This window comes from Mytilus galloprovincialis, chromosome 5 (genome assembly GCF_965363235.1).
Source record: "Mytilus galloprovincialis chromosome 5, xbMytGall1.hap1.1, whole genome shotgun sequence".
Lineage (NCBI taxonomy): Eukaryota > Metazoa > Mollusca > Bivalvia > Mytilida > Mytilidae > Mytilus > Mytilus galloprovincialis.
Window position 1 is genome coordinate 65,859,659 of NC_134842.1, and position 21,037 is coordinate 65,880,695.

The 21,037-nt window shown below is 32.3% G+C and overlaps 2 protein-coding genes across 7 annotated transcripts in view; both read left to right on the forward strand.

Moving 5' to 3' along the window:
- The first annotated feature begins 1,056 nt into the window (after positions 1-1,056).
- Positions 1,057-13,114, forward strand: LOC143076274 (uncharacterized). 2 transcript variants are annotated; one of them, XM_076252011.1, is made up of 4 exons: positions 1,057-1,197; positions 5,666-5,786; positions 6,820-6,897; positions 12,507-13,114. In XM_076252011.1, exons 1-4 carry the CDS (start codon positions 1,091-1,093, stop codon positions 12,615-12,617), a joined length of 417 nt encoding a protein of 138 aa, XP_076108126.1. In that variant the 5' UTR covers positions 1,057-1,090; the 3' UTR covers positions 12,618-13,114. The 2 variants fall into 2 exon arrangements, 1 of the variants encoding a protein (XP_076108126.1); XR_012978591.1 differs by having other exon boundaries at positions 1,066-1,267.
- A 1,250-nt stretch (positions 13,115-14,364) lies between these two features.
- The window catches only part of LOC143076272 (fringe glycosyltransferase-like), a 37,261-nt gene continuing 30,588 nt past the window's right edge, over positions 14,365-21,037 (forward strand). For all 5 annotated transcript variants that reach the window (XR_012978590.1, XM_076252006.1, XM_076252008.1 and 2 more), the window contains exons 1-3: positions 14,365-15,059; positions 15,595-15,687; positions 17,446-17,511. Coding sequence is in view for 1 of the 5 variants with exons in the window: in XM_076252005.1 (XP_076108120.1) it covers positions 17,461-17,511 (51 nt within the window). In the remaining 4 variants the exon portion in view is untranslated. The remainder of the gene's footprint in view (positions 15,060-15,594; positions 15,688-17,445; positions 17,512-21,037) is intronic.

Here is a 21,037-nt window from a genome sequence, read left to right on the forward strand (position 1 = left end):
GTTAATGAAAACAGAGTCTCTGATGAAAAGAAGACAAAGTGTTTTAGCTTTTAGATCCTTAGTCTATATTGTGAAAAGCGAACTATTTTTAGATTTAAATGCTGCAAGCTTGTTATTCTTTTTACCAGTGTGAATGTGAGTGAAGTAATTTATTTTACAACATTTATCTTTTACTATTTTACTACGTAAACATATATAACCCATAGGCGGATCCAGGGGGGCCTGGGGGCCCGCCCGCCTTTTGTGTGGGAAAAATTGGTTGCTTATATAAGGAATCACTGACGCATGACTGGAGCCCCCCCTTAGGTCAGTCAACGGGCCCCCTTATGAAAAGTTCTGGATCCGCCACTGTAATCCCCCCTGTATATATGTCCGGTAACTAGCCTAACAATTTTTAACGCAACTAAGAATGCATACTACAAGCTATGTGACCTACCGAATTAGACTATTTACTGGATTTGTTATCTCATACGCAACACGACGGGTGCCAAATGTGGAGCAGGATCTGCTTACCCTTCCGTAGCACCTGAGATCACCCCTAGTTTTTGGTGGGGTTCGTGTTGTTTTTTCTTTAGTTTTCTATGTTGTGTCATGTATACTTTTGTTTGTCTGTTAGTATTTTTCATTTTTAGCCATGGCGTTGTCAGTTTGTTTTAGATTTATGAGTTTGACTGTCCCTTTGGTATCTTTCGTCCCTCTTCTATACGTCCTCAACCCTCAATCTTATGGCCTGTTGGCACGAATTGTCCCAATGTGCAGTTTTCCTCTCTGGTGCGTTTTCCTCGACGTATTTTCTCAAGTTCTCTGTGCTTTAAATTTGGTATGCGCTGGTTAAGATTGGGATTGAGGAACAGCAGTATTAAATCTGCCCGTTCTGTGCAACTAGAAAGTGGTCCTGTATATATTAGTGGAGGATATCATTATTCAATATATAGTGTACATATTATATTCCTACATTCATGGTGGTGGGTTTTGTTCTACACGCCGTAACGGTGTGGTTGTCCTACAAAGGATGTGAAAATTTGGAAGAAGAAGAAGAAGTTTACCTTATCTCCCTTTAGAACTATTTATAGATGGCGCTGTATACAACATGGTTGCTGTAACATTATCAATTTATGTTTTATGTTTACATCTTCATGGCACACATTTAGTAAAGTTGTTTGATTGCCAGGGGGATGTTACATCACATTTCAAAAGGTTAGGACTGAAATGTGGACAGAGACGAGATTTTACAGCCGAAATTCTGTCGGAAGGCAATTTATAATGGGTACAACTTCAAGTCAAATCGGCACCTGGTCAAATCGGCACCTTGTTAAATCGGAACCTAGTCAAATCAGCACCTATTTAAAGTCAATTCGGCATCCTATAATATTTGATAAAATAAATATAAATAATTCTAAAAATGTATAAATTCATGATCTATTATGGGGGTTGGATTTTAGCTAGTCCAAATAATTATGACGTCTGGCAAGGCTATTTTAATTTTTTTCTGGGACGCCTTCCTACGACGTCATAACGCCGAAGCCATTTTTTACATCTGGAGTTTGAAAGCAAATTTTGGGGGGAACTTTGACACCTAATTTTAGAAAGTCGTCCCAGAATTTGGCAGAAAAAAAATAAAATAGCCTTGCCAGACGTCATAATTATTTGGACTAGATTTTAGCATGCATTAAAATGCATCAAGCAGCTAGAATGCAAAAGTTTATTATCTAAAGTTTTCCCAACATTCTATGACTGACGTTTTGATAATTTTTCTTTTCAGGTAATTAATAACATAGTTACTTCAAAAACTTCATAAGAAACAACGAAGCCCTGCAATAATTAATGAAAAAATATTAACTACTTCCTGTAGGTCGTGACGTTTTCGCCTGGTTTTTGCATACTGGGATTTAAAATACAATCATTAAAAGTCTTGGCTTTTAATCATATTTTAACGTAATTGTAAGCTCACCAATGACTTATGCTTTATCTAATAACCATCTGATAATAAGAAGATAAAACACACAGACGTGCAATTGTACACATTCATGAGATAAATTTTCTATGTAAAACGTATATATTTGAATTATTTTTGTAGACAACACAAAAAGTTATAAATTTATTTTTAATTAATGCATTTTTGGACTAATTAAGTGAATAAATTAACGTACAATAATCTGTTAAGACAATATGTTGGTGTACTCTTATTGATTGACCTTTTACTACCTCTGCTATGACTGTGTGTGTATTCACGGTTCTGTGGCAATACTCGTAGTTGGCTTGTTGAAAGGTAAATTGTTATTTGCACTTCAGTATTTAACCACGCCTCTAGGGCACACCTTGCCAGGTGTGACTGTCTATTCGGATCAGTGGATTATAAAACAAGGGAGCATTTAATACACACATTTAAAGTACATACTCAAGTTGGTGACGAATAAAAATAGATCGCCGTGGAATTATTTAATTATATTTGGTGCTATTATCATGATTATTTATTTGAATTCAAATAACTTAATTTACTAAGAAATAAACAATTTTCGTTAAAGACGGGAAACCTAATTCATGTGTCAGAATGAAATGATATACACCGCTTGTCCTTGATTTATGTCTCATAAAAAAGGGGAACTTAGAAATTAGAAATAGCTTAACCAAAGCATTTTGATTGTCTTAATTAGGCAAAAAAATGTACGAGTTAGACTTTTGAAAGCCATGTATTAATTAATATCTGAAACTATCTGAAGATAACTCTACCGAAGCGGAATATAATATCTACGAATACTTTTGTTTTCACATCTTTGCACATTTATGATTAATTATTGTTATCTATTGTTCATTTAATTACTTAATTAGTACCTATATGTCTACTGCTTGGCATTAAATCTCTGTGTGGAAGGAAGGGATTATTACATATAGATTATATTATTTGGATGAGGATTTGAGCTAGCCTATAAAAACACATTAATTAGTTAACATACATTCGAGACCAAAGGATATTAACTTTGATGATTCAATTAACTTTTACTTAAAAACAACAGACAACGAATTTAATGTCATCTTTCCCTATTTTTGAATGTAATTATAAGTCTGTTCAACTGACAAGAATACCCCTAAAGCGGACAAGCAGTTTATTCTTTAAGTTGCTGTCATTGAATATCAAGAAAGAAAATAAATTCCGAAATTGATTTGAAACTGTACGTAATACTTAATAGTTTTCCTAGAAAATATTCACATCCCTTGGGGATTATCAGTGTACCTCCAGTTGCATATATATATTACATGAATGTCGGAACAATTGTGATGATGACGAATTTCTTCCTTTATTCGAGAACAATCTATTTGATATATAAATCTGTGATTTTACTATGTTCATAACTTTGATGAACCAAAGCAAGTTATATATCGACCTGTATTTAAATCAAATTGGTTCTCTTCTTCTTCTTCTTCTTTTGGTATACAAAAGTCTATCGAATTCGTTGATTACATACCGTTGGCATACGTTGACTAGTCTATTTACAAAACTTTTACCCAAATTTACACAAAATGTATGTTCCTTTCTTATGTTCAATGTATACATGTATATATTTTAAATTACGCTATAGTTCCGTAACTTTCTATCCAGGCGTATAAACGAATCGACAACAAGTGCATACATTTTTTAAATCAATATCTGGTATGTTTCAATCTGTCCTTTACTATTGACAGCGAGTATATATTACATTTTTCCAAATAAACCCTTGGAAAAAATATGTAAATAGATTTCTACTTTCTTCAAATCTTTGTGGTTTATAGACATATCATGATTTTTTTATCGGAGAAGATGACAAAATAGCGGAATGCAGACAATTGATACTCAAAATTTAAAATCGATGGTGATCTCTTATCTAGAAGAATAAAACTTTAATATCTATAAATTTGAGCATTTTTATACAGAATGGACATAATATCAATTTTTGATTTTTTTGCGAAGTTTCCCTTTAAACCAACAATCCTGCAAAATGTTCAACTGGTTAAAAAATGTATAAGAAATATCCATTACCTCTTATACATAATTAAAAATACACATTTAGTTTATATGAGAGAAAAAAATATTTACATCAACCCCCAAAAAATGTGAATAAAATTAAGTGAATATCTCTAGACAACCTCTTCCTTAATTAACTCTTCTTGCGTAAATACTGAAAAATTTCTGGACAACCCATTCCTTATTATACCCCCGCTTTAAAAAAGGGGGGTATACTGTTTTACCTCTGTCTGTCCTTCCGTCAGTCCGTCAGTCCCATGAATATTTTCGTCGCATTTATTGAAATCTACGTTTTGTATTACGAAAATCTTAGATTGAAACCATTTTTCTCTTAAAAAAAGGTTTGTTGGTTTATTTTTACAACTTTCCAAAATATACTTTCTTTCTCTTCCGGTACTACTTTTCTATTGAGAGCGAACAATTTGATTTTGAGCTTAATACATTTTATGCTTCTTCATAAAGTGATCATAATTGGCTTTAGTTTATGTTTAATCCATTTAATCCATTAAAAGCGTCATTCATTCCCAATCTCTTGTCAAACATTGTTTATTGTTGGACTCATTTTTGTTAAAAAAAATTTTGGCTGCCATTGCACACTACGGTTCGGAACCGGACCAGATATGACAAAAATCCACATTTTCACGATAGAGAACTACGCATAAAAAGACTATTTTTCTGAAAACTTTGTCAAAAATATATATATCATTTTGATGTAAAGATTAGAAACAACTGGAACTAAATCATTGGCCCAAAACAATGAATTTCATAGACATGATGAAGAAAAAAGTTTTTAAATTGAGATTTTTTTGCTATTTATAACACTTTCTTTACTCTTTTGATATAAAAAAAAAAAGGTTCCTTTTTTGTACTAGATATTTATATGTTTATCATTGTATATATATACAAGTTGCACTATGATAAATCATTCATTCATTTTACTTTCATCATGTTCATGACTTATAGTAACTGAAACCACATATATATATTTTTATTTGGCACAAGAGGCAAAAAATAATTCTGTAACTATAAATGAATAAATAAAACAAACTGAAACAACTGTATTCATGGTATTAGTGATTAGTCTAATTGTATTCTCAGTAATGAATTGAACAGTATAAACATAAACATGTATAACATAAAGGAAATCAATGGAAATAGAGCATCGCTGAGACGCGACAAATGACACATTTAATTTTTTTTTTACGCCAAATGGGATGCTATCTTCTGGGGATAACACTGCACTTGTAAGAAAGGGACTTCAGGATCAGCCTTTCTGAGATCCATAAATAATTGTACTACAAATGTAGCTATTTCTTCATAATATAATAGTGAAAAAAACTATTATTAATGTTGTTTTAATCATAAATATGAATCCAGCTGTTCACAATCTTTTTACCGATTTACTCCTATCACAATTTTATAGTATTGAACACAATCATGACAATATACATGTATACACATATACATACATGTTCATGTATGTAGTATATATGCACATGGGTAAAACATTTTTTGATGAACTGAACATGATAGATATATTTTTTTTTAATTTCTACTTCAGGTGGAAAATATTAGCTGCAGTTTATCATTGTTTATTATGATTTTCAAATGTTTGCATAACATGGACAGCTTATGACATATGATTTTTTTCTTCAATTTGCACAGGATTATGTATAGTCTGCTACAACATATATACAAGAGATGCAGTCAAAAGAATGCTACATGTATGACTGAGGAAGAAAATTTACCAGCTCAGCTACAAGTACCACCGGAGCCATTAATAGATGTATGTACATGTACAAACAAAACTTTTAAAAAAAATGTTCTTAGTTCATGTAGCTATAAACATGTACATGTGATGTATACTTTATACATGTACATGTAGTTCATTATGATTGTCTAGTCCAGTACATGTAAGTCATGAAAAAAATCTAATATATCAAAAATGTAAAGTTCTTACATTTTTATGGTCTACTACCTACGATAGTAGAGGGGAATAATGTTTTCTGGTCTGTGCGTCTGTCCGTCCTTCCGACCGTCCGTCCTTCCGACCGTCCGTCCTTCCGTCTGTCTGTCTGTTCGTTCAGGTTAAAGTTTTTGGTCAAGGTAGTTTTTGATGAAGTTGAAGTCCAATCAACTTCAAACTTAGTACACATGTTCCCTATGATATGATCTTTCTAATTTAATTGCCAAATTAGAGTTTTGACCCCAATTTCATGGTCTACTGAACATAGAAAATGATAATGCGAGTGGGGCATCCGTGTACTATGGACACATTCTTGTTAATACTTTGCATGCTTTGATTAAATATTCATGTTTTAATTTGTCAATGATCTGGAAATGATCAAAAATTAAAAAAAAAAGTAACCTTGATTGGCATAAATGAAAACTTGGCCGAAAAGGACTTAAAATGAAATTGAAAAAAAAAATATGTAATGATCTGCCCGAAAAGCATGAAAAGGACTTCAAATGATTTTTATATTTTTTTTTATGTAATGATCTGTAAATAGAACTGTGTTAACTCTAAAAATAGGAGCTATATTGTGTCACTCCATTTGTCCTTGGCCAGTTGGTCCTAAAAAATTCAGTGACTCAATTTCAGTCACATGTTTCTCTGAAACTACTTCTTATACTGACTATTTTATGTATGAGCTTCACAGTGATAACTTGTAATATTTGAGCACTTTTCAGATCTATCAAACACCTACACAATGTACATGTACTGCCTGTAAGCAGAAAATTGGAACTACAAGGGGGATAATTGGTATTTGTAATATGACATTGCATGCCTTCTTGTTAAAATTTCATAATTTTTGCAGGAAAATCAATTTGATCCAGAGAGTCATTACAATACTAGGAAAAGAAAATATGTTTATGCATCTCAAACCAGTGATAAGGTAATTATGGACAATGATGGATAATAACTTCAACTGCTTTGTGAGCTCTTGTTGGATGAGTGGCAGCTGGCATTTTTACATCTGCTGTTCTTCAAATTACATCTTTCAATCTTCTCCTCTCAAACTGAATAGCCAATAAGAAGTACATATATAAAGGGTCCAAAATTAAACTTTGTTTGATTTTAATAAGAAGAAAAAATGAAATTTGTATCCATATTTTAGTGTTTGTGTCCAGTTTTCAAATTTTCTTAAATTTCAGAGACCAATTAAATTTCGTTCGATTTCAATAAAAATTAATCATATTGGCTATATTTAGATTTTGATTTTGAGCCTTTGTATCAAATTGGTCCAAATTTATGTTCAAATTAAGCTTTGTTTGATTTTATCAAAAATTTAATTCTTGGGGTTTCTGATATGCTGAATCTAACCATGTGTATTTAGATTTAGAATATTGGGTAATACAGAAGGTAATGTAATGTCATACATGTCATATATTAGTTCTTTGATCAGGAACTTTTGATGTGTCAAATATTTAATCACAATCCAATTTTAATATAATTTTATATAATTTAAATTTTTATAAAATTATTATTGATTAGAAATTTAGGATAGATACAGTAAGTCTCACAGCCATCCAATATCATGAATATGATGACCATTAGCAAGTTCATGTAGCCTAAGATTATACCTTAATATTGGTTTATTTGAGAAATTTAAAACATAGAGTTTTATATACCTTCAATACTTGCAAACATCATGAACATTATAGGATTAAACACATTTTTTCTAGAGGTTATTGCTGTAATGGCTGTGTAAACCGGGGCGATTAACTCACAAACTAAATATTCAGATTTGTATATATATGTCAAGTTTGTGAGCAGGGTTTCCCCTGGGTCAATTATTAATTTTGCCACCTCTTTCGCCAGAACAATATATTTTTCGCCACTTTATTATTTTATTCGCCAAGTATCATAAATATACTGTTTGTTTGAAATTTCCCTTCTTTCTATCTTCCCCCCCCCTCCCCCAACCAAAATGAGTTTGCCCTATTGTTGTCTATGATTATTCTCAAACTCATCTTTTAGTTTACATTGTAAATTGGAATGAAGAAACACTAAACACTACTTTTTATACGATGGCAAAAATTGAAAATTTTTTGGTCGTTTATTGGTATCACGTTGGGGTCAGCGTCGTTGTCGTCGTCCGAATACTTTTGGTTTTCGCACTAAAACTTTAGTTTAAGTAAATAGAAATCTTTGAAATTCAAACACAAGGTTTATGACCATAAAAGGAAGGTGGGATTGATTTTGAAAGTTTTGGTCCCATCAGTTTAGGAATTAGGGGCCAAAAAGGGCCCAAATAAGCATTTTCTAGGTTTCCGCACTATAACTTTAGTTTAAGTGAATAGAAATCAATGATATTTTGACACAAAGTTTATGACCACAAAAGGAAGGTTGGGATTGATTTTGGGTGTTTTGGTTCCAACTGTTTAGGAATTAGGGTAAAAAAAGGGGCCCAAATAAGCATTTTTCTTGGTTTTCGTACCATAACTTTAGTATAAGTTAATAGAAATTTATGAAATTTAAACACAAGGTTTATGACCATGAAAGGAAGGTTGGGATTGAGTTTTGGTCCCAACAGTTCAGGAATAAGGGGTCCAAAGGGTCCAAAATTAAACTTTGTTTGATTTCATCAAAAATTGAATAATTGGGGTTCTTTGATATGCCGAATCTACAAAAAATGTTACTGTGTATGTAGATTCTTAATTTTTGGTCCCGTGTTCAAATTGGTCGACATTAAGGTCCAAAGGGTCCAAAATTAAACTTAGTTTGATTTTAACAAAAATTGAATCCTTGGGGTTCTAGGTGTAATACCACCAAATCATGGTACGTCACATCCGGTTGTATATGAAAGTAGGTCTAAAAAAATATTCCCTTGAATTTGACAGTTGTAGGTAATTAATCCTACATTTTATTGCAGTAAAAACATTTCTGTGTCATAAACATATGTCTTGGGTATTTCAAAACACCATTATTTTTTATTTTGGATTTCTATAGAAAATTTTGTAATCTTGAGGTTACATGGTGACTAAACCTTGTACACAGATAAAATAAGGGGAGACATTTGATTGATTAACTTCCAATGATGGTTATTTTCTTATATGTAATTAAATGTTATGTGAATTTTTTTCTATAGTACTGGACAGGATAAAACTTTACTCATGCCAAGTATTTCTTTATTTGAAACAAAGATAAATTCTGCACATTTTTTTGAAAAGTGCAAATTTAACAAAGACTAATAGGGGAAAATCAATGGTGGTATTACACCTTGATATGCTGAATCTAAAAATGTACTTAGATTTTTGATTATTGGCCAACATAAGCGACATATTGCGAAACAAAAATTTTAGAATGTGGCGGAAAAAAAAAAAATAATAATAATCAGAACAAATACAATTAAAAACCAATTGTTCAGAGAACAATTGAAAGTCTTTCCACACCAAAGAAATTTTGATAAGAAGATAGTTTCTTCATACTGATGAGATAAATAATGGTTTAATTATGTTTTTGAGTGATAAAAGGGAGATAATATGCTACTTCCGGTGAAATAAATGTCACTTCCGGTCTCATATGATAGCTTATTTCACACTGATTCCAAAAATATATAGTTTCTATATACTATTGTATGTAGAAGGGGAAATAATTGGCCACTTCCGGTTTGTTGGAAGTCATGTTTTGTCTCCAGTAATCAGTTTATGTATCTATATGACAAAATATATTGATTCTGGGTACTTTGAGATGAAAAAATTGCAAAAAAGGCTACTTCCGGTTTTCTCAAGGTCACTTCCGGTAGTCATTTTTCAAGGTCATTTGTCACCTAATCTTTTGTACAAGGTCAAATGCCTTTATAATGAACTTAGTTGAAGTCATAATCAAATAACCTCATATCAAGACATTTGAGGGGCAACAACTCCTATAAGATGCCATTAAATTGTATAAGACTAAATGTAGCATATCTTCATTACAATAAAGCAGACATTTTGCACTTGTTCTTTAGTATGTATCTTTCAAAGTGTCGGAGAAAATGCAAAAACAAGCAAAAGTCACAATTGAGAACTTGACCTTGACCTTTGACCTTGACCTCATTTTCTAAGTTAGGACCTAGGGGACTCAAATAAAAACATTCCAGGGTTATACGGTTAACTGTTTATGAGTTAAATGAACATAAATGATCGCTTCGATCCAAATAAGCCAAAAATTACTGAGGATGTAACGAACAATTTGTAAAAAGAATTTTGTCGATATCTTTTTTTGTTACGAAGGAGATGCACACAGATGAAAAACAGTGAATAGGGAGATAACTTTTACAAAGAAAATGGTTCGGCTTAGCAGGGTGAAATTTAAAAGCGCATAAACTATACGATACATTATGAGAAATATTTAAGCGACATATTGCGAAACAAACATTTATCGCAAGAACAAAATTTGGCGGAAAAAAAAATATAATAATAATAATAATAATCAGAACAAATACAATATAGTTCTTTCCACAGAAAAGTGGAAAGACCTAATAATAATACTAATCAGAACAAAAACAATAAGTCTTTCCACAGAAAAGTGGAAAGACTTAAGGTTAAAGTTTTTGGTTGAGGTAGTTTTTGATGAAGTTGAAGTCCAATCAATTTGTAACTTAGTACACATGTTCCCTATGATATGATCTTTCTAATTTTAATGTCAAATTAAAGTATTGACCCCAATTTCATGGTCCACTGAACAAAGAAGAAGATAGTGTGAAGCTCAGGTTAAAGTTTTTGGTCAAGGTAGTTTTTGATGAAGTTGAAGTCCAATCAACTTGAAACTTAGTACACATATTAACTATGATATGATCTTTCCAATTTTAATGCCAAATTAAAGTATTGACCCCAATTTCACGGTCCAGTGAACATGTAAAATGATAGTGCGAGTGGGGCATCCGTGTACGATATATGGACACATTCTTGTTTTTTTCTGTTATATGTGCATTAAATAGAAAAAAGTCTACTGTTATGTTTATTTGTTTTTCAATCTCAATTTGATGAAAATCCTGGGATCCTTTTATGCATGTGTATTGCGCATGAATAGATCACTGAAGTTTATGAAAGTGGTTTCAGAAACATGAAATCAGGAGCCTGTAATTCAGTGGTTTTACGTTTGTTTATGTGTTACATATTTGTTGTTCGTTCATTTTTAACCGGATTTTTGTGACAAAAATGTCGGTTATTGATTTGGGGATGTACAGCGGGCAACCGGTTGGGCGGGCGGCCGGGCAGCAACTAAATATTGTCCATGCATTTACTCATGAACCGTTCAACCAAAGCTTTTCAAATTTTAATATGTTGTTACAGACAACAAAATGAAGGTCAAGTCCAATAATGATGATTTTGACTTTTATTGTTCAGGAGTTATGGTTCTTGAAAGATTGAAAAATGGCTTTTCCAGTCGTGTCCGTGCATTTACCCATGAACTGTTCAATCAAAGCTTTTCAAATTTTAATATGTTGTTACTGATGACAAAATGGAGGTCAAGTTCAATAATGACGATTTTGACTTTTGCCGTTCAGGAGTTATGGTTCTTGAAAGACTGAAAAATGGCATTTCCAGTTGTGTCCGTGCATTTACACATGAACTGTTCAACCAAAGCTTCTCAAATTTTAATATGTTGTTACTGATGACAAAATGGAGGTCAAGTTCAATAATGACGATTTTGAATTTTACCGTTCAGGAGTTATGGTTCTTGAAAGATTGAAAAATGGCTTTTCCAGTTGTGTCCGTGCATTTACTCATGAACCATTCAACCTAAGCTTTTCAAATTTTAAAATGGAGGTCAAATTTGATATTGACGATTTTCATTTTCACCGTGGTTCAGTTATGGTTCTTGTGATATTGGCAGGATACAAATAAATGTTAATAAATTTGGTTTGCTGTTGTTGTGACAGCCTCTTGTTTTACATAAATAGACCGTTAGTTTTCTCGTTTGAATTGTTTTACATTGTCTTATCAGGGCCTATTATAGCTGACTATGGGGTATGGGCTTTGATCATTGTTGAAGGCCGTACAGTGACCTATAGTTGTTAATGTCTGTGTCATTTTGGTCTTTTGTGGATAGTTGTCTCATTGGCAATCATACCACATCTTTTTTATATTTATTGGAGTGTAAACCAAGGGGGAATAATGAAATTGACCAATCCTGTTCAAGTATTTATTGATATATGCAAATCATATTATTATAAGAATTATTAATGTATCATTTTCTCGTTTGAATTGTTTTACATTGTCTTATCGGGGCCTATTATAGCTGACTATGCGGTATGGGCTTTGATCATTGTTGAAGGCCGTACAGTGACCTATAGTTGTTAATGTCTGTATCATTTTGGTCTTTTGTGGATAGTTGTCTCATTGGCAATCATACCACATCTTCTTTTTTATATTTATTGAAGTGTAAACCAAGGGGGAATAATGAAATTGACCAATCCCGTTCAATTATTTATTGATATATGCAAATCATATTATTATAAGAATTATTAATGTATCATGTTCATAGATATCTGTTAATTGTATTCTTTTATTTCAGGGATCTATTACAGATTCACAGATATCAAATTGGAGTCAGACGTCAGAATTTTTGTGGCACAGGGAAGTACATGTACTGATCATCAACTTGGTAATGTTAATAACTGTTTGACACTGATCTCAAATAATACTGTGAGTTCCTTAAAATTGCAACTAAAACAACTTGGAATAGTACATCAGACTGCACCAAAAGATACTATACACGAAAAACTGAGGAAGTAGTATCACACATATTTGAATTGCACCTGGCCAGTCTGATGAATTTAAAAGAAAGCAATACTATCTTCTGGAATTACAACTTCATTACCTGAAGGATTTATATTAACATTATTTAAGATGAACATACAGACTGAAAACAATGTATTAAAGTAGCAACTGCTGGCTGTTCTGTCCAAAAAATACACAAAATCAGATATAAACAGATACATACCTAACATTTCAAGCTACGTGTATTATCAGTCTAAATATTAGATATTGAAACCACAGGATTAGTTGACATGGTCAAAGAAAAATACCCCAGACAAAGGATGAACACTGTCAAATTAAAACATTCTATGGCATTCTTAACTGACTCCTGTTTTGTTCAATCAGTTAGTTAAATGTATGAAACACCAGCAGGGATCTCCATGGCCTGTTTAACGATGGAGCCCCGCCATCGTTCAAATGTCTTGCGCCATCGTCAAATGACTCGCGCCATCGTTAAATTGTCTTGCGCCATCGTTAAATTGTCTTCCGCCATCGTTCAAAACTTCATCGTTTTTTGTAGCCCGACGCCATTTTTTTTATCAATTATAATCAAATGCATGTAATTGCATAACCCTTAGGCTTTTTATGTTATAATCCAATACAGTTCTAACGCCTGAGGGATATCCGGATTAAGATCGCTAATTACTTGTACCTGAGCTTGTACAGGTAGATCAACAAACCAAACAGGAGAATACTATCTGAGGATAGACGATCCATTTGTCGAAGTAATCAACTAAGTTTCAGCAAATGATTATGATCATTTAGATTAAATATATAAATTAATAAATTAATCCAGTTACAAAGAAAACAGTTTAACAAGTCGAACACGTGCTTTATTTTGACTTACGCAATCAGCATCCCCCTTTTTTAAGAAGTACAAAATAAGACGCAAAACAGTAAATATTATTTCATCGTAAATAACTCGAGTACTGCTGTAACGATAATTTAGAATTACTTTAAAAGTTTAAAAGTAAAAGCTTAAATATTTCCTGTAAAGAAATATCGTATCTAAATTCCGAATTCATTTCGTATATTACAATCAAATTGATACATCCGCGTTTCCGGTTTCTATTCAGACTCGAAAGATGCATGTTGCACAGCATCAATTTTTCCAGATAGTCATTAAAAACCTTTTCATTTGTCGACGTTTGCTTTACAAATCTCTTTAACCTTTTACATAACCCGTACGAATTGTTTTGTTGTTGCTGCAAATCAGCCATACCGGTAATGGGCTCTGAATTTGACAGTGTCCACGAAAAATAAGCTCCACATTAGATGATTTTTAACCCCCATAACAATTACCAAAAATAAAAGAAATCTGCATGGGGACCTTCATGACAGCTTTTGGTCATTCTCGACTAAGGGGGGGCCATGATGACTTGGCATTTGAATGGTTAAAAACGGCAATAAATGAAAATATTGATACTTCTAATTCTATAATAAAAATTCAAATAAATATAATTTAAATAAGCAATGAATTAGCATTTTCACCATTCCTTGTATGGATGGATAAAATACTTCCGATCGCGCTACACTGTACAGCGTAGACAAGGTTTGTAATGGTGAAAGTTCCTCCATGGTTCAATTTTCATCCATGGAGATCCCTGACCAGATATGAAATTGGACTCTGTGGCAAAAGTCTAAGTATTCCAGATGTAGTCAGAACAGTATGTCTTTCACAGATGGTTAATATATATATGATATATATCTTTCTTATTGTGAAAAAACTGACTTTACTCCATTAAGAAAATCATCCTTGTATAGAATCTTACAAACATATGCAGCTTCAAAAAGAACAAGTTTACAAGGTCTAGACAATATTGCAGCAGATGAAAATGACACATTTACACGACTTGAAGAGATGATTGAAGAGCTTCATAATAAGGGATCCACATGTATGTCAAATGAACAGCCCAAGTTTTGTAAGAATAAGCTTTCTGCAGCAAAGCAGTGCCTTAAAATTGATTTTAAACTACGTCATGTACATTGTGCATCTCAGAGTAGACGTGCAGACCATTGCATTACTTGACTTCTCAGTTACCTAAAAAGGCTAGAATTATACTCAGCATGTGATCATGAGCAGTGTCAGCTGATTCGAGATGTTGAAAATGTTACAGTGTGCTCAGTTCTGTGAAGATTCAGGAGAGAAAATTAACTGTATCAAACCATGGATCAGATGCATGTCTGGAAGAGACATATAGTCTGAACAATCAACTAAGACCAATCACAACTGGATATCCTAAAGGACCTCAAGCCTCAGCAGATTTTAATAATCATGGAGTTTGCAATGAAATTCCTGCCATAAAAGGTATATAACTATTCAAATGCATAAAATTTAGATTTTTTTTCTGATGAACACATGAAGAAGGAGCTCACTTCTTTCAATGCATACATACACATTCTCAGTCAAATTCAGTGTTTACAGTCAAATATGCCAGATTACATGTACATGTATATAATTTATTTGTTAAGCATGAAGGATTATGATACAAAATGTGAATTGTATGCAATTATTCATATTTGCTAGACAAATAAATAGCTTATACTGCAAAAGTATCTGTTTTCACCACATAAATGTCATTATGGTGTCATTTGTTTACATCACAACACCATTTGTATTTATATACTATACATGTAGATAGTGTAAAAAAAATAAAACTCTGGAACGATGAACAGAAAATGGAACATTAACAATGATTAAAAAAAAAATGGTATTTTTACCTAATAGTGATATGATAGTGGGATTTTGTATTGACAGTTTTTATGGACATTTACTTTTAGATATACCTTGGAGTATGGAACATATACCTTTGTTATACATGTATCTTTCTTTTTTGTTACAGTATCGAGAAAAACAGAGTGATTGGTTTGGTCAGCATGGTAAGAACTGACATGTGACAGTTTGCATCATGGGGGATCCTAATGGAAAATTGTGTGTAAGTAAAATAAAATCTCTTATGTCTGAGATTTTTATTTCATGTACATTAATTATAACCCATGGATCAAAGTTCTGTAGGGTATAATGTTTTTGACTTTGTCCATCAGTCCTGTTCTAGTCATCCCAACTCCTCTGAAACCACTCAACAGAATTTTATAAAACTCTGTAGATAACAAGAACAAAATATGTAGATGTGTTTATCGACAGAAAATTACGATACACTGTTTTTTCTTTCATTACAATACATTGCAATATTAAAAAAAAAAAATGTCAGATTTTTATAAATAAGCAAGTTATAATATAACTTCTGAATGAATTAAAATAAATCTTACACAATCGTCTTTGGATGCGTTATATGTGGGCACACTGTGACCATGTGATTGTTTCAAATCATCAATCATTTGATTCAAATGTCATGAATGTGGGAGATTAATAAATGATGTAAAAAAATCTGTAAACACATAAACATGATAAAGACAAGAAGAAGAATTTAAAATTTGCAAATCCAAAAACAAACAAAATTTGCAGAGTTTTCTCCAGCTGGGATGCGCTGGTTTTTATTGAGTCCTAAGTTAAATTATGACCATATTTGTTGACCATTGTAACAACTAGATATGGCTTTTTATTCCCTCTATGTCATGTGTGCGTTTTTGAAATTTGCATGTGAATATTAACAGAACTTCTCATTATTACCATGTAAATATTTTTTTGTAAAAAATGCAAAATAACTTCAAAATGTATGTACACATTATACTTATGATACTTTTTTTTCTTGTAGCACAGAACCTTTACTCATTTGTTTAAATCCGAGAAATAAGATTGGTTTACTGTGGCATCAATTCTAGAAAACACCTTTTCCACTGTTAAGCTACAAGTTCCAAATATAAGAGATACTTTTGTCATCCTACTTACACCTGAAATATACTTTTATTAATTGTTGCAATGCCAATGGCGTCTTTGCAGGGTTACTCACACTAACAAAGAAATTCACTTATGTTAAATCAGGGTACTCACCATTTGACCATGACCTTAGAATGAAAGACAACAGCCAGAGCACCCTTCCTTTGCTTTTATTTTTTTCCCCAATAATACATGTACATGTATGATTTTGTATACATTATTGTTCTTCTAAAACTTCATGCAATGAAAATAGCATGAAATATATGCTTTCAAAATGTTGCTAAACATTTCTTTGTTCATATCTCGCAAAAGTGTAATTATCTTCTTTTCATACTGGAACCATTCACATGTGCTTTGATACAATGACCATATTTCTGGCGACTACATGATGTTTGGCTAATTAAAATGATTAAAATATAACAAAAAAAGTAGAATAACAGAAATACTGAAATCCAAGAAAAATCCTACAACAACCATGACAACTGACAAAATCTAATCACCAAATTCATCAAGCAACATAATCCAACGTTAACAGTTCTGAATATAAGTTACACAATACTTTACAATTGTTAAGCACTGGTTATGTTTCATGCTATTTAAAATCCTAATAATTATAAACAACCTTGGCTTATGTAGTTAGGATTAATTTCTGCAAGCACTTAGTATAATAAACATACTGCCCTCAATTGATGGAATTCTGGGCTGGCAAACAACTGCATTCAGAAATATTAATTCAACACTTGCAACTTCGTCTTAATGTCAGATTTATTTTTCTTTATTGGATATTGTACCTCAACACTTAAGACAGTATATATATTTACTACATATTTATTTTTGTATTTTTTTTCTTTTCTAGATCAGATAACACAGGATGTTACCACTGTGGTATGGCTATCAATTCATGGCATTAGTGAGCCGAAAGGTTTGTAAATATTGTAGCTTTGCCTTTTATTTTTCAACCTTTTATTTTCAATTTTGTGTTAAATGAGGTCTTAATTTCCATTTAAGTTAAATATTTCTTTACAATTATGGAAACAATGCTGAATTTTCTGTTTCCATTCTCTAACTGAAGTTTGCATCAACCAAATAATATAAAAAATGTATACACAATGCTTATTCACACAAATTTTTAATGAAGCATGAATTTGGGTACATTCACTTTTAACGTTATGGGTTTATATGTCCGTTTGATACAACCGCAAAAATAATTAAAAAAAATTTAGTTGATATTTGTTATATGTTGTTGTCATCTGCCTTGTTGAGCGTCATCCAAGACCAATGATTTCGGGATAATAACTTTAGTATGTATAAGTAAATAGAAATCTATGACCACAAAAGGAAGATTGGGATTGATTTTTAGAGTTTTGGTTCCAACAGTTTAGGAATGAGGGGCCAAAAGGGTCCAAAATTAAACTTTGTTTGATTTCATCAAAAATTGAACTATTGGGGTTCTTTGATATGCCGATTCTAATCGTTTATTTAGATTTCTGGGCCCCTTTATCAAATTGGTCCACATTGAGTTCTAGAGGTTCCAAAATTGAACTTTCTTTGATTTCATCAAAAATTGAATTGTTGGGGTTCTTTTTAAAATATGCTGAATCAAATCATGTATTTAGATTTTGTATATTGGACCATAGCAGGTAAATGTCTAATTTAATTTTTTTAAGTTCTAACACAACATTCATTGTGTGTCAACTAGCTATGTAGCCCAAAAATTAATTATTGTTTGTTTCCCTTTCCACGACTAACCCTGTAAAATCACTGCAACACGAAAATTTTTATCGGCAATTCTTTTCCAAATTTTTTTTTTTCTATGATGGTTTTTAGTGATATCTTTCCGATGCGTTGGTTTTTTTTATACCTTTCTGATGCTGCAGTCATCAAACGTTTTAAATCAAAGCTTTTTTGCTTTGAAGCTTCTATATGATTTGGAATCAAGGAAAACAAACATAATGCCTTGCCACATGATTTGTGTTGTGTGCAAGGGGGATCTTAAATCTGAAGCATCTTTCAACCCACTGAGTGCACCTTGATTGGATTTGTCTTTAACCTCTGTTCCTGTTTAAATGATAAAATCTTTTGAGTAAAAATAGTCTGAGACGTCTGAACAGGTTGAGCACAAGTCAGGAAATATATTTCCTGCTTTCAGAGAACGTCCCTGATTTCTGGTGTAAAAAAAAATTTTAAATGTGATTTCATTTTTATGCCCCACCTACGATTGCCCCACCTACGATAGTAGAGAGGCATTATGTTTTCTGGTCTGTGCCTCCGTTCGTTCGTTCGTTAGTTCGTCCATCTGTGTGTCCGTTCGCTTCAGGTTTAAGTTTTTGGTCAAGGTAGTTTTTGAAGAATTTGAAGTCCATTCAGCTTAGTACACATGTTCCCCATGATATGATCTTTCTAATTTTAATGCCAAATTATAGTTTTGACCCAAGTTTCATGGTCCACTGAACATAGAAAATGATAGAGCAAAGTTCAGGTTAAAGTTTTTGATCAAGGTAGTTTTTTAACTTTAACTTTCTTAAACTATCCTGGGTTTGTACCAAACTTGGACAGAAGCTTGTTTATGATCATAAGATAGTATCCAGAACTTAATTTTGTAAAAAATTAAATTCATTTTTTCAGTATTTTTCGGGCGTCAATCAAATGTTGTCCGTGCATTAACTCATGAACCGTTCAACCAAAGCTTTTAAAATTTTAATATGTTGTTACTGACAACTAAATGAAGGTCAAGTTCAATAATGGCGATTTTGACTTTTACCGTTCAGGAGTTATGGTTCTTGAAAGATTGAAAAATGGTTTTTCCAGTCGTGTCCGTGCATTTACGCATGAACTGTTCTACCAAAGCTTCCCAAATTTTAATATGTTGTTACTGATGACAAAATGGAGGTCAAGTTCAATAATGACGATTTTGACTTTTACCGTTCAGGAGTTATGGTTCTTGAAAGACTGAAAAATGGAGTTTCCAGTCGTGTCCGTGTATTTACACATGAACTGTTCTACCAAAGCTTCCCAAATTTTAATATGTTGTTACTGATGACAAAATGGAGGTCAAGTTCAATAATGACGATTTTGAATTTTACCGTTCAGGAGTTATGGTTCTTGAAAGATTGAAAAATGGTGTTTCCAGTCATGTCCGTGCATTTTCTCATGAACCATTCAACCAAAGCTTTTGAAATTTTTATATGTTGTTACTGATGACAAAATAGAGGTCAAGTTCAACATGTTCAATAATGACGATTTTGACTTTTACCGTTCAGGAGTTATGGTTCTTGAAAGATCGTAAAATGGCGTTTCCATTCACTTTATTGCATTTACTCATGAACCATTCAATCTAAGCTTTTCTAATTTTAATATGTTGATACTGATGACAAAATGGAGGTCAAATTTGATATTGACGATTTTCCCTTTCACTATTCATCAGTAATGGTTCTTGTGATATTGCTAGGACACAAATAAATGTTAATAAATCCGGTTTGCTGTCGTTGTGACAGCCTCTTGTTTTCCTTTTTTTTGTTCAGCCTGCGATTTACAGCAAAAGTAGGTGAGACACTGGGTTCCGCGGAACCCTTACGAATTTTTTCATTACAAATTTTATTCATCACACTATTAGTTATTGCTTTATGATATGGTACAAAAATCAACTAAAAAAATCAATTTTGTTTGCCCCCAGGTGACTTTTAATATGTTTATAGCATTGAAAAAGCTCCAAATTATCTCCCTTTGATGCAAAAATACATTTTTTTGGCATTAAAGTTGAAATATCTTTTTTAAATCATCGATGACCTATATTTTTTATTATTGTTTTCAAAAAGCTGTACATAAACTAAATACTTGTAAAATTTAAGCGATTTCTGTAATTTAGTTCTTTTTTTATTTCGATATTACCTCTTTTTCTCCTATTAGTTCAACAGTAAATAAGGACATTAACAAAAAATTATGCTTCTTTCAGAGGCAGATTGTTAGCGTAAATGAACGGTGACCCAATTTTTTTATTTCATTTTTAGCTCACCTGGCCTAAAAGGCCATGTGAGCTTTTCTCATCACTTGGCGTCCGTCGTCGTCGTCTGTTGTCGTTGACAATTTTTCAAACATCTTCTCCTCTGAAACTACTGAATGGATTTGGATGAAACTTAGCATGATAGTTCCTTAGATTATCCTGCACAAAGTGTGTACTTCGATTTTTGATCCGTCAAAAAACATGGCCGCCCTTACTTTAAATAGAACATAGGGGTCAAATGCAGTTTTTGGCTAATATCTCAAAAACGAAAGCATTTAGAGCAAATCTGACATGGGGGTAAAAATGTTCATTAGGTCAAGATCTATCAGCCCTGAAATTTTCAGACGAATCAAACAAACCATTGTTGGGTTGCTGCCACTTAATTGGTAATTTTAAGGAAATTTTGCAGTTTTTATACGACCGCAAAATTTGAAAAATTTTTCGTCGT